The sequence below is a fragment of the Saccostrea cucullata genome, unplaced genomic scaffold (assembly GCF_032062105.1).
Source record: "Saccostrea cucullata isolate Sc308-1 unplaced genomic scaffold, CSIRO_AGI_Scuc_v1 ctg17080, whole genome shotgun sequence".
Lineage (NCBI taxonomy): Eukaryota > Metazoa > Mollusca > Bivalvia > Ostreida > Ostreidae > Saccostrea > Saccostrea cuccullata.
In genome coordinates this window covers 1-10712 of record NW_026925927.1, presented here as the reverse complement: position 1 = coordinate 10712, position 10712 = coordinate 1, and the positions used below count along the sequence as shown (strand labels likewise).

The window sequence follows — 10712 nt, the reverse complement described above, 5'->3', positions numbered from 1 at the left end:
CAGTCATGGATAAATTTACCCCCACCCATCCCTTTGAAAAGATGTACGATTATAGACCTCTGAAACTATATAGAGGACGTAACGTAAATCAACATACATTAATCTACAAAATTAATTCTATTGCAATTAATATTATTTGTTATACCCTTATAAATATCATTCTATATATTTATTACTAATAAAAAGTCCAACAAAAGAAATGTTTTTTACATCGGTCTAACAATTACTATTGACCGGTCCTACATAAGAATTATTAGACCGCAACGTCACTCGTCTGTTACGTCACAATTAATAATCATCGTTCAATATCGGCGACGCGAAAATAGCCGAAGTTAAAGAGCTATTAAGAGTTGCTGCTAACAGCAAGGTAAGGTAGAAGGGAAGAGTATGTTTTGTGAATATTTTTTGTGATATAATAGATTTATAATTGATTTTGTTCTTTCTCAGCTGATGTTTACTGAAGAAACCATAATTTTCCATATAAAATAATTGATAGTATAGCGTGTATTGATAAAATTGATCAATCTTAAGTGAGCAGTGAAGGGTATAACAAAACAGTTATAGACTGGAATTCGGGCAACATATGATTTGTTGGACCTGAAGATGAAAATGTTGCCCTTGGCCTGCGGCCTCGGGCAACATTTTCACCTTCAGGTCCAACAAATCATATGTTGCCCTCATACCCAGTCAATAACTGTATATTATTTATAAAATAATCCATGCATTTCATTAATTATTTTCTCTATTCTCCATTCAGATATTCTGATCAATCGAAATTTCTCGTGTTTTTCCGAGCTCGCCGGAAAGACCCGAGACACTGCGAACATGACGTCATGGAATAAGGAAGTGACGCAGAGACGCCACCTTCAGCAGTAATGGATATCGTTTGTTGGAACTTGTCATGTAAATAACGCTTCACAATACGGACTCATGGCTTATTGTAACTTGCTTATCAGGGAATTTACGAACTTTCGCGACAATAGTCAGGATTCTGTACGCCTCGATCGTAATCACTGTGTATTTTCGCGAAGAGAAATCGGTAACTCACAATGGCCTACCTTGGGCTACAGACGTTTTATTTTTAAGCTTACATTTGATGAATAATCGCTTCTACGATGTTTCTAACGATTTATTATACAGTTAGCGGTGAGGAATTACGAATTTCAGTGTCCTTTTCTGCCAGCAATGGAACAAAACTTGGATTTTCGTTGAGGGTTAGCTTTTCAGTGAAAAGCTAAGGGGGGTTAGCTTTTCAGTGAAAAGCTAAGGTGGGTTAGCTTTTCACTGAAAAGCTAACCCCACCCCCCTTCTACCGGAAGTAAATTTTAGACTTATATTATGAGATTGAATAACAATAATAAATTTATACACACCAAAAAAAGAAAAAAGAAAGAAATATAGATAGAAACATTGATAAAAAGATAGAAAATACAAAACGTAATGAAAGATGTGATATAAACATTTTTTCTTCATCTAAGTAATATCACTTACATTTAGGTATAAATGTCACTACCATTTTTATTTTTTAAGTAACTAAGGGGTAATAGGGCACCTTATAATTTATTCACAGGAAAAGGGTGAATTCCCAGAAAAATGATTATTCCCAGATAAAATAATTCCTTGTTTTTGAGTGCTATAGTATCTTTTTATAAAATTGTTTTCACTTATTGGTAAACAGTGTTCAGCTGGCAAGGTACAACTCCATTCGCAGAGCTTCGCAAAACATCCGGGAACTGTCCAATTACAGGGATTCTATGCTGTCAACAAGTAGAAGTGGGTCAATGTCATTCATAGATGCAGAGAGGCCCCAGAGAGGGGGTCGGCCATCTAGAAATTCTACCTACTCTGCACCCTCCACACTTCAGAGGTAAATCACTCTTTTAATAGAGATGTGAAAAAGATATTAAATTCATTTGCCTTGTACTAGGGCTGGGCAATAATATCGATATTTCAATATATTGCAATACAATGACCAAAAATATTGTATCGCAATACGATTTTGTAATATCGATATATTGGCAATATGCTTAGATTAAGGAATTTTGTCATTAAATATAAAAATGGACTTATGAAACTTTTGTTATTAAGCCAAACATTAAGACAGAAGTTGTTTTGTCTGAACATTTCAGAGCATAACTTAAAGAAATCAACCAGATTTTTTTTCCGTGTTGGTTACTTATCATAGTTATGTACATTCTGCATGTAAATTAAAGTAAATGTAGGAAGAAAATGCCATTTTTATTACATTGAAAATATTGCAATACATATCGCAATACAGTTTAAAATATCGCAATATATCGCAATACGAAATCTTGGGTCAATACCCAGCCCTACCTTGTACTCTGCATTACTAATGAGGTAAAGTATCGTATGAAAGAGTCATAGGGAACTTACGGATGTATCAGGACCCTCAAAAACTTTGAAAATATAGGCATGTTTATGCATATTTAAAAACAATTTTAAGGTTTTTTACCCCTCCCCCCATGAAAAAAAGAGAGAGAAATTAAAAAAAAATAACAACCACTTATGACCTTTTCTATCATTTTTAGCTCACCTGAGCCAAAGGCTCAAGTGAGCTTTTCTGATCACATTTTGTCCGTCGTCCGTCTGTCCGTCTAGCTGTCTGTCTGTCCGTCTGTAAACTTTTAGGAAACTTATAGGAAAATTCTTAAAAAATCTTCTTCTCAAGAATAGCAAAGCCATAATTGATTATGTTTATATGGAAGTATCCTCAGGTAGTGTAGATTCAAATTTGTTCAAGTCATGACCCCCGGGGGTAGGGCGGGGCCAAAATGACCGACCACAGTTTTGCATAGAAATATATAGGAAAATTCTTTAAAAATCTTCTTCTCAAGAATAGCAAAGGCATGAATGGTCATATTTATATGAAAGCATCCTTAGGTAGTGTAGATTCAAGTTTGTTCAAGTCATGACCCCCGGGGGTAGGGCGGGGCCAAAATGGCCGACCAAAGTTTTACATAGAAATATATAGGAAAATTCTTTAAAAATCTTCTTCTCAAGAATAGCAAAGCCATAATTGATCATATTTATATGGAAGCATCCTCAGGTAGTGTAGATTCAAGTTTGTTCAAATCATGACCCCCGGGGGTAGGGTTGGGCCACATGGCAGACCACAGTTTTACATAGAAATATATGGGAAAATTCTTTAAAAATCTTCTTCTCAAGAATAGCAAAGCCATGATTGATCATATTTATATGGAAGCATCCTCAGGTAGTGAAGATTCCAGTTTGTTCAAATCATGACCCCCGGGGGTAGGGCGGGGCCAAAATGGCCGACCACAGTTTTACATAAAAATATACAGGAAAATTCTTTAAAAATCTTCTTCTCAAGAATAGCAAAGCCATAACTGATCATATTTATATGGAAGCATCCTCAGGTAGTGTAGATTCAAATTTGTTCAAATCATGACCCCCGGGGGTAGGGCGGGGCCACAATGGCCGACCACAGTTTTACATAGAAATATATAGGAAGATTCTTCCGTAATTGATCATATTTATATGGAAGCATCCTCAGGTAGTGTAGATTCAAATTTGTTCAAATCATGACCCCTGGGGGTAGGGCGGAGCCAAAATGGCCGACCACAGTTTTACATAGAAATATATGGGAAAATTCTTTAAAAAATCATCTTCTCAAGAATAGAAAAGCTATGATTGGTCATTGGACTATTTTTGGATTTAAACTTTTCAATAATAAACCAATTGCTACTTATTCCTAGCCACAGTGCTCAGGTGAGCGATGTGGCCCATGGGCCTCTCGTTAAAGAATTTCTGTGTTGTGCCTCTGTTCTAAATTGAAATTGATTGGTATTATTGAAATTTCTTTCAGAGAAAGAAGACATACAACATCAGATGAAAGAACCTCCCCACCCACCTATACAGAACTATTCTCTTCTTTTGGTCATCCCCCAAGGGACAATCACTCTGACAGGTAAGATTGTAAAAGCACTTATTTTGGGGGTTTAAATTTTGTGGGCAAAGAAAAAAGGTCTATTCATCAGGATTTGATTTCATGGTTGACAAAGTGTTGATTACAAAATTTGAAATTTTACATTTTGTGAATGGCATAAATTAGTGTTTCACTTCGAACCACTTAAAAAACCAAAAAATTAAAACCCCATAAAAGTAAGTAAATACACTGTATAATAGTGTATCTTAATTTCTTTGAGACAGAAGTCTCTTTTTAGCATAGTTTTATTTTGTAAGCTTGTATAGATTTAATTTTACTCACTTTATTCGCAGTAAATTAAAATATCTGATTCATGACTTACTGAAATCCTCAGTACATTTATCAAAATTGATTATAGAAATTTGCCAATCATGCATGATGCCCACTTGTATGTCATTTGTATATTTTAAAAAATTAATATACAATACAGTATACATATTTAAAACTTTGCAGATCTAGTCTTCGAGTTCCATTGGTCTATTATCAACACAGTGGAGAAAAAAGAGCAGTAATCCATAATTAATAACAAAGATTAATTGATAACTCAATGAATTAAATAAAAAAAACTATTGATTCTACCATATAATTCAAAAGAAGTGTTTAACATTGCATTTTGAAATGAGAAGACGTCATGAAACTTATTTTTTATTTTCTATACATTACTGAAAATCAGTTATTTCATGCATGTTATTGATATAGGAGAAAGATTTGTTATGCATAATTTATATTATTTAATAGAAATATAAATTGATAAAGTGTATGTTTTAGAAATAGCAATAGTAAAATAATAATCATATCATAAGGTCAACAAAGTATTTGTAACATTTTATAAATTTTTGAAAGTGATTGTTCATATGAAAATATATCAGTTTACATGGTCAACTAGTTTTGAGATTTAAGAGTATGTACTACTGTATGTTGAAACACCTATTGAAACAATGCCCACTTTTTAAATAATTTATTTCTCCTGTTCACATTAACTAAAATTTTTGCCCCCTTTTAATGCATTCAGACATGTTTGTATGAAAAATTAAAGGTGCTTATGGACATAGATTTAAGTTAATATTTTTTCAAATGTTCGGTTATATATCAAGAAATGTTTCCATAGCATTTCACACTGAAATATAATAAAAAGCTAATTTTATCTGGAAATTATTTAATTTAATTTTCTGAATTAAAGTTTTATATTTTTCATTAACACACAACAAAATTTCTACTTTTCTTAAGTTAACTCTGTGAAAGTGCATAGATGTGTCAATTAAATGGGTTCGAAATTCATAGTTTCAGGTTTCAAGAATTTCCAGATAAAGTATGTTTTTGAAATGCTATGTGCATGAGAAATGCTTTAGCAATTTATTATTCATGATATTATACCGATAACTTGAAAAAAATGTTAACTTCAAATCAGTGCGTCCAAGCATCTTTAAAGCTGTCTTTGAATTTTCTGTCTTTTTTTTTTAAATACTCAATTTAAACCAGGGCAAAGATGGTGAAAACAATTTGAAAACAATATATGGGTGAAATTTTCAAGCATTTAATATGAAAGCAATTTATTTACCAGTATTAAACTTTAATATTTTGTTGAATACAAAATGTTGTATGCAAAAAAATGTTCAACTTGGTGCTCTTACAAAACAATACTCAGAATGTTTTTGTGATTTAAGATTTTTTCCTATTGTTGTTTTTGTTAATGATATTTTTTTCACAAGAAAGATCATACATGTATATTGTTGTTGTTGTGTTTACTTTAATATAAATGGTGCTTTTGCTATTAATTTCTACAATGTATTAACTGTACTGCCCTTTAATGTAGATAAATATTATTAAACTTATCATGTCTTTTTTTTTAGCTCAGGTGAGCTTTTCTAATCACATTTTTCTGTAGTCCGTCTGTCTAGCTGTCCGTCTGTCTGTCTGTAAACTTTTCACATTTTCGACTTCTTCTCAAGAACCACTGGGCCAATTTTAACCAAATTTGCAACAAAGCATTCTTGGGTAAAGGGGATTCAAGTTTGTTCAAATGAATGGCCAAGCCCTCTTCCAGGGGGAGATAATTATGAATTAAAGGAAAATTAATGGTATTTTTTAAAAATCTTCTTCTCAAGAACCGTTGGGCCAGGAAAGATGAAACTCATGTGGAAGCATCCTCAGGTAGTGTAGATTCGGATTTGTTCTGGGGTTAGGCGGGGCCACAATGGCCGATCAAAGTTTTACATAGAAATATACAGGAACGTTTTTTTAAAATCTTCTTCTCAAGTACCATTGTGCCAGGAAAAAGGAAACTTATAGGGAAGGATTCTGAGGTAGTGTAGATTCTGTTTTGTTCAAATCATGACCCCCGTGGATAGGGAGGGGCCACAACGGCCGATCAAAGTTTAACATAGAAATATATATATATAGGAAAATTCATTAAAAATCTTCTTCTCAAGAATAGCAAAGGCATGAGTGATCATATTTAAAGGGAAGCATCCTCAGGTAGTGTAGATTCAGGTTTGTTCAAATCATGACTCCTGGGCGTAGAGGGGCTACAATGGCCGATCAAAGTTTTACATAGATATAAATCGGAAAATTTTTTTAAAAATCTTCTCAAGAATGACAAAGGCATGAATGATTATATTTTTATGGAAGAATCCTCTGCTAGTGGTCATTCAATTTTGTTCATATTATGACCCCTGGGGGTAGGGTGGGGCCACAACATGGAATCCAAGATTTACATAGAAACATGTAGAAAAAATCTTAAAAATTCTTCTTTTCAAGAATAACAAAGCCATGACTGATCATATTTATATGAAAGCATCTTCAGGTAGTAAAGATTCAAGTTCGTACAAATCATGACCCCCTGGGGTAAGACAGGGCCATAATAGCTGACCAAAATTTTACGTGAAAATATGTATAGGAAAATTCTTTAAAAATCTTCTTCTCAAGAATAACAATTAAAAGCCATAATAGATCATATTTATATGGAAGCATCCTCAGATAGTGTAGATTCGAATTTGTTCAAATCATTACCCCCGGGGGTAGGGCGGGGCCACAATAGCCGATCAAAATTTTACTTAGAAATATATTAAATTCTTTCAAAATTTTCTTCTCAAAAATGGCAAAGGCATAATTGTTCATATTTATTTGGAAGCATCCTCATGTAGTGTTGATTCAAGTTTGTTCTGATCATGACCCCTGGGGGTAGGGCGGGGCCACAATGGCTGATCAAAGTTTTACAGAGAAATATATTATAGGAAATTTCTTTTAAAATCTTCTTCTGGAGAACCACTGTGCCAGGAAAGATGAAACTTATAGGGAAGCATCTTCAAGTTGTGTAGATTCAATTTTGTTCAAGTCATGACCCCTGGGTGTGGGACGGGGCCATAATGTTAGTTCAAATGTAAAGGACAATAAGCCAAAGGTAAACTGATTTCTGCATTTTTCCTAGCCACATTGCTTAGGTGAGCGATGTGGCCCATGGGCCTCTTGTTTTTATTGTAAGGTATTTTTTCTTTCTTTTATATTTTTGTTGTTGTTGTCATATTAAATAGATTATCATTTAAAGAAATAAAGATTAATTCAGTTTTGTTATATTTTTTTCTAGAGGCATGCTCCCGATCAGTACAAAAAATATCTAAATTATAAAATCTAATACCGATATCAGTTAAAACGACTTTTTAGCTGTTGTTCAATATTTTTATATAATCCGGTAGCAAACCCATGCGAGTTGTGAATGCTTTTGAAAAAAAAAAAAAACTCTGTACACGTACCACAAAATTCCCTCTCTTGTGCCTCTTTATGATACCTCGGGTTATCTCTCTTGTTTTTATTAATAGAAAATTATATCTCGTTCTACCATCATCAATTTCTCGCGTATTTTTTTAAAAGCATTCTGAACTATGTTTTTTTTCTTTTCTGTAAGAAGAAGTTAGTCGAGTTTCAATTTTGACAAAATGCAAAGCTTTAAAACAAAATACAACAAGAGTTTATGCAACATACAGTCACGTTTTTAGCTCACCTGAGCCTAAGGCTCAAGTGAGCTTTTCTGATCACATTTTGTCCGTCGTCCGTCTGTCCGTCCGTCTGTAAACTTTTCACATTTTCGACGTCTTCTCAAGAACCACTGGGCCAATTTTGACCAAACTTGGTTCAAAGCATCAATAAGTGAAGTAGAATTCAAATTGTAAAAATGAAGGGCCAAGTCTCCTCATAAGGGGAGATAATCAAGAAAAGACAAAAATAGGGTGGGGTCATTAAAAAATATTCTTCTCAAGAACCACTGGGCCAGAAAAGCTGAAACTTATGTGGTAGCATCCTTGGGTAGTGTAGATTCTAAATTGTTCAACTGACCCCCGGGGGTTGGGCGGGGCCACAATGGGGAATCCAAGTTTTAGATAGAAATATATAGGAAAAATCTATAAAAATCTTCTTTTCAAGAACCACTGGGCCAGAAAAGCTGAAACTTATGTGGAAGCATCCTAGGGTAGTGTAGATTCTAAATTGTTCAAATCATGACCCCCTGGGGTTGGGCAGGGCCACAATGGGGAATCCAAGTCTTACATAGAAATATATAGGAAAAATCTATAAAAATCTTCTTTTCAAGAACCATTGGGTCAGAAAAGCTGAAACTTATGTGGAATTATCCTGGGGTAGTGTAGATTCTAAATTGTTCAAATCATGACCCCCGGGGGTTGGGCGGGGCCACAATTGGGAATTCAAGTTTTACATAAAAATATATAGGAAAAATATTTTAATATCTTCTTCTCAAGAACCACTGGGCCAGAAAAGCTGAAACTTATGTGGAAGCATCCTATGATAGAGTAGATTTTAAATTGTACAAATCATGACCCCCAGGGGTTGGGCGGGGCCACAATGGGGAATCAAAGTTTAACATAGAAATATACAGGAAAATATTTTAAAATCTTCTTCTCAAGAACCATTGGGCCAGGGAAGCTGATACATATGTGGAAGCATCCTGGGGTAGTGTAGATTCTAAATTATTCAAATCAAGACCCCTGGGGATTGGGCGGGGCCACAATGGAGATTCCAAGTTTTACATAGAAATATATAGGAAAAATCTATAAAACTCTTCTTCTCAAGAACCACTGGGCCAGAAAAGCTGAAACTTATGTGGAAGCATCCTGGGGTAGTGTAGATTCTAAATTGTTCAAATGAGGTCCCCCAGGGGTTGGGCAGGGCCACAATGGGGAATTCAATTTTTACATAAAAATATATAGGAAAAATCTTTAAAAATCTTTTCAAGAACCACTGGGCCAGAAAAGCTGAAACTTATGTGGAAGCATCCTGGGGTAGTGTAGATTCTAAATTGTTCAAATCATGACCCCCGGGGGTTGGGCGGGGCCACAAAGGGGAATCCAAGTTTTACATAGAAATATATAGGAAAAATCTATAAAAATCTTCTTCTCAAGAACCACTGGGCCAGAAAAGCTGAAACTTATGTGGAAACATCCTGGGGTAGTGTAGATTTCAAATTGTCTAAAGTTGGGGTCGCAATATGTATTACAAGGGGAAAATCTGGTAAAGAACAGAATGGTCAAAGCTTCGCAGGTGAGCGATGTGGCCCATAGGCCTCTTGTTACATGTTGTGAATGGTGGAGCGGATCAATATCCTTTGCGATATTATAATAATGTCTTAGTATCCTCAAACAGGTCCTCATGTAGATCTATAAAATCGCATTCATTCGTCCGTATAACGGGTATTCTATACGCCAATCAATCACCTTGTCTGCAGCTTCTGACACTAAATGAATTATACAGAATCTACTATATCTAATAGATGATCTACATTAGCTCGATCAAATCGATCTTGAATAAATATATGTCATATCTTTTTTTCTTAAAAATTAACCAGTGGATATAGATACAAACAAAAATTAAAATAGGAATGAAAATAAATTTTTATTATCACAATTCACTTTTAATTTAACTGCAAAAGTAAGTGTAAAAAACGTAAACTCGTGGTAAAAAAAATCTGCGTTGACTCTGCAACGTCACACCTTTATGACGTTATTTCTTTGTTTTAGTAAAAATGCCATAAGCATCCTTTCTCATGGGCGCAATCATTTAATTATTTAAGGTAATCCATTGGCAAACTCTCTGTATTCTCATTTCTGTAGCTGTTTGTATGTTGTAGAATAGTGCTTGTCTGAGAGATTGTTCGTATGAGTATAGAGCAGCCTGGGGGTTCCCTGTCACCTGTTGACAGATCCCCAGAATCTGCCACGATATGTCTCTGAATTCTATTGGTATAATATTATAAAGCTGATCCTGATCATAGTGAACTAGGGTCTGTAGATCATCTAGAGCTGTTCGTGCTCGCATTGTGTCTACATGTCTGTAGCACAAGATCTCTAGCATGTAGAACAGTACCAAGGATGGTACAAATAAAAAAGGCCAGTGGGTCTGTTGAGCAGACTGTTGTTCAGGTATCAGTTCACTGATGTAATGGATACTTTTGTGAAGTTTGATATCCCATGCTACAGCCTGTCTCATCTTTGTAGACCAGGACTGTCCCCCTACAGCCTCCATATACATCTCTGTATCTATAATCAAGTTGTTATACATCACATATGACTGTGCTAACTTGACATTGATCATCTCTATAATAGATAAAGTTTCCCTGTATCTAAGTGTCTTGTAGTAATACATGGCTATGTACAGCATGTCTGTAATACAACCAAACTTGGCTGCTAATTTCAGCATGTGACAGGACATTTTGTCAGCTCTATACCTCGTTTTGTTGTCA

At 34.7% G+C, this 10712-nt stretch overlaps 1 protein-coding gene across 1 annotated transcript; it reads left to right on the top strand.

The window, feature by feature from the left end:
* The first annotated feature begins 1675 nt into the window (after positions 1 to 1675).
* Positions 1676 to 7032, top strand: LOC134270085 (uncharacterized). Its single transcript, XM_062752260.1, has 3 exons — positions 1676 to 1867; positions 3848 to 3949; positions 4421 to 7032. Exons 1-3 carry the CDS (start codon positions 1755 to 1757, stop codon positions 4488 to 4490), a joined length of 285 nt encoding a protein of 94 aa, XP_062608244.1. The 5' UTR covers positions 1676 to 1754; the 3' UTR covers positions 4491 to 7032.
* The last annotated feature ends 3680 nt before the right edge of the window (positions 7033 to 10712 follow it).

What these genes read in the sequence shown, in the direction of transcription:
- LOC134270085 (XM_062752260.1), top strand. Translation starts at nt 1,755, where the DNA reads ATGCTGTCAACAAGTAGAAGTGGGTCAATGTCATTCATAGATGCAGAG. An exon ending in GCACCCTCCACACTTCAGAG is followed by an intron (nt 1,868 to 3,847) that starts GTAAATCACTCT and finishes AATTTCTTTCAG; the next exon opens with AGAAAGAAGACATACAACAT. An exon ending in AGGGACAATCACTCTGACAG is followed by an intron (nt 3,950 to 4,420) that starts GTAAGATTGTAA and finishes AAAACTTTGCAG; the next exon opens with ATCTAGTCTTCGAGTTCCAT.